At 42.6% G+C, this 2,507-nt stretch overlaps 1 protein-coding gene across 1 annotated transcript; it reads right to left on the bottom strand.

The window, feature by feature from the left end:
• Positions 1–1,190: 1,190 nt before the first annotated feature.
• Positions 1,191–1,760, bottom strand: LOC121837473. The gene has a single exon (XM_042293075.1). The coding sequence runs from the start codon at positions 1,758–1,760 to the stop codon at positions 1,191–1,193; it is 570 nt and encodes a 189-aa protein (XP_042149009.1).
• Between the last annotated feature and the right edge of the window lie 747 nt (positions 1,761–2,507).

Genomic DNA, 2,507 nt, shown 5'->3' with positions numbered 1-2,507 from the left:
AAACAGAATGAAAAAACTTATTAAATTCAGTCGCCACAAATGCTGGATTGCTGTATACTTTTCCATCCTTCATGATTTCGTTAACTTTATGTTCCTTACATGACAGATACTGCCGGAATCTGCGTGGCGAGTCCCTTAAGTAATCGCTTAAGTTAGTCGAAAGGAACTCTGTTCTAGCAGCCTTGACCTTTGATCGTACTTCACGGCTTAGATTAGCAATCTCTAAAGCGTTCTTATTTTTCTTCTTTCTTTTTCGTTTTAGTTTACGTTTAAGGTGAATTATGTCCCGTGTTATCCATGGATTAGACTTGTTTCTTTTTATTGTTTTTTTTCGGAACAAATCTTGCAAGACAGTAGGCGACTGCCCTCTGAGAAATAGCCCCACAAATAATCTACGTCATTATTTTTATCTATGTGATCTAGAGATAGTTCGAGATAATCTAATATTGATGTGTCGTCTGCTCGTGAAAAATCATAAACAATTTTAGGGTCCATTTTCTGAAAGCGTAGACTGCCTAACTCTAGAGTCAAGATAACCATATTATGATCTCAAATTCCGTGCTCTACACACACTTTGTAATTCGAAAAGTAATCAGATACCAGGCAGATATCTAATACAGATTGGCATGATCCCTGAATTCTGGTTGGTTCGTTAACTACCTGCGTCAGTCCATATTTAAGCATTATATCAAACAAATATTCTCCATGTAATCTATCCGCTCTGCCTGGGCTTAGTTCGTGCCAGCAAATATGTGGCAGGTTAAAGTCGCCCGTTAGGATAATTTTAGTTCTGTTTTTCACAAGAGTTGTTAAATAATCGTCTATTTTGTCGAGGAAATTAATTCCAGTGCCCAGGGCCCTATACACCCCACCAATTAAGAAGACCATCTCGTCAAGGAGTAGTTTACACCATACAATCTCATGGTCGTTAATACCAGGCAACGCCTCATACTTTAGAGATTCCTTTATAAGAATGGCAACGCCTCCTCCTCTAGTTTTCTGTCCTTCCGTAGCACGCTATAGTCCCTTGGAAACACTTCGGAGTCGGCAATGTTACTATGTAGCCAAGTCTCGGTTACGACAATAACATGTGGATCATGCTGAATAATAATATATTCCAATTCCGGTGCTTTGTTTAGTATGCTTTGTGCGTTTATTGTGATTATTCGTACATCTTTTTTCTTTTTATGTCAATTTTGTTGAGAGGCCATTGGCATGACCTGTGCACTCTGTTGAACGCGCGTGTTCGTTACAGAATCCCAGACGTAGGCTACGTCATTTACGAAAAGCTTGTCATACACAAGTCGCACTTTATCTCCGTTCCGTTTCTCTTGTCGTCCCGAGTTCCAAAGTTGCCGTCGCTTTTCCACTGTCTCCTTTGAATAGTCATCGGACACGCTCACGGGGGTATTTTTTAGTTTCCTGCAGTTCTTGAACACCAGCTGCTTCTCGTTGTAATTATATACTCTGAGGATGACGGGTCTGTTTTTATCTTGTCGTTTCGGGCCCAAACGATGGATTCTTTCAACAGACGTCACAGTTACACCAAGTTGTCCGAAGAAGATATCTCTTATCACTTTCTGTTCCAAATCTGCAGCTGTCTCATTGTTCGCTTCTGGAATGCCGAACACAATCATATTATTTCGCCTCTCCCTATCCTCAAGGTTACTTAGCCTTTGTTGCTGCAATTCAATGGTCTTTTCTAGCGAAGTAACTGTGACCTCAACGTTAGCTTGCTTATTTTTGTTTTCTGTAATCATTTTTGAAATTTCATCTAGTTGACCAAGCCTATTTTTCATTGCCCGGAGCCTATTATCCGCGGTTCTTTCGTTTGCTTTAATTTCTGCTATATCTTTAGCTATTTCCTTTTGTTTGTCTAATATTTCTCGCAGCAGTTCCTTAGTATCGCTGGCAGGACCTGGGTTTTCCTCTACTTCTCCGGATAACAACAGAACAATTCCAGTCCACCAGCAGTTCAACATCTCACAAAGAAATGTGGGGTGCGGCAGCACAAGAACGCATGCATCATTAGATTGAAATTCGAAGGCGAACTTATAGTAACCAACCTGTAAGACGATCCATGCAGTTTTGAGTGACATGACTCTGGGAAAGCTGCCGCCCCCACTGGAGACCGCTGGTCTTGTGTCGGGTTTTGTAGGGTTCCCTGGCGACGTCATCGTCGTCTTCTGACGATGATTCCAGTCGATGTCACTGGCGAATCGGGAATGAAGCCACGGTGATTCAGCACTTGGTGGATTATCGACGTAGACGGTTCCAGATGTTTCGCAGTTGATCAGCAGCGGCAGTGTCTGTAAGACGATCCATGTAGTTTTGAGTGACATGACTCTGGGAGAGCTGCCGCCCCTACTGGAGACTGCTGGTCTTGTGTCGGGTTTTATAGGGTTCCCTGGTGACGTCATCGTCGTCTTCTGATGATGATTCCAGTCGATGTCACTGGCGAATCGGGAATGAAGCCACGGTGATTCAGCGCTTGGTGGACGATCGAC

This window comes from Ixodes scapularis, unplaced genomic scaffold, assembly GCF_016920785.2.
Source record: "Ixodes scapularis isolate PalLabHiFi unplaced genomic scaffold, ASM1692078v2 PGA_scaffold42__2_contigs__length_573088, whole genome shotgun sequence".
Lineage (NCBI taxonomy): Eukaryota > Metazoa > Arthropoda > Arachnida > Ixodida > Ixodidae > Ixodes > Ixodes scapularis.
The sequence above is the reverse complement of the archived record's forward strand: the minus strand, read 5'-3'. Positions and strand labels throughout refer to the sequence as shown.

Coding starts and splice junctions, on each gene's coding strand:
- LOC121837473 (XM_042293075.1), bottom strand. CDS start 1,760: ATGATTACAGAAAACAAAAATAAGCAAGCTAACGTTGAGGTCACAGTT.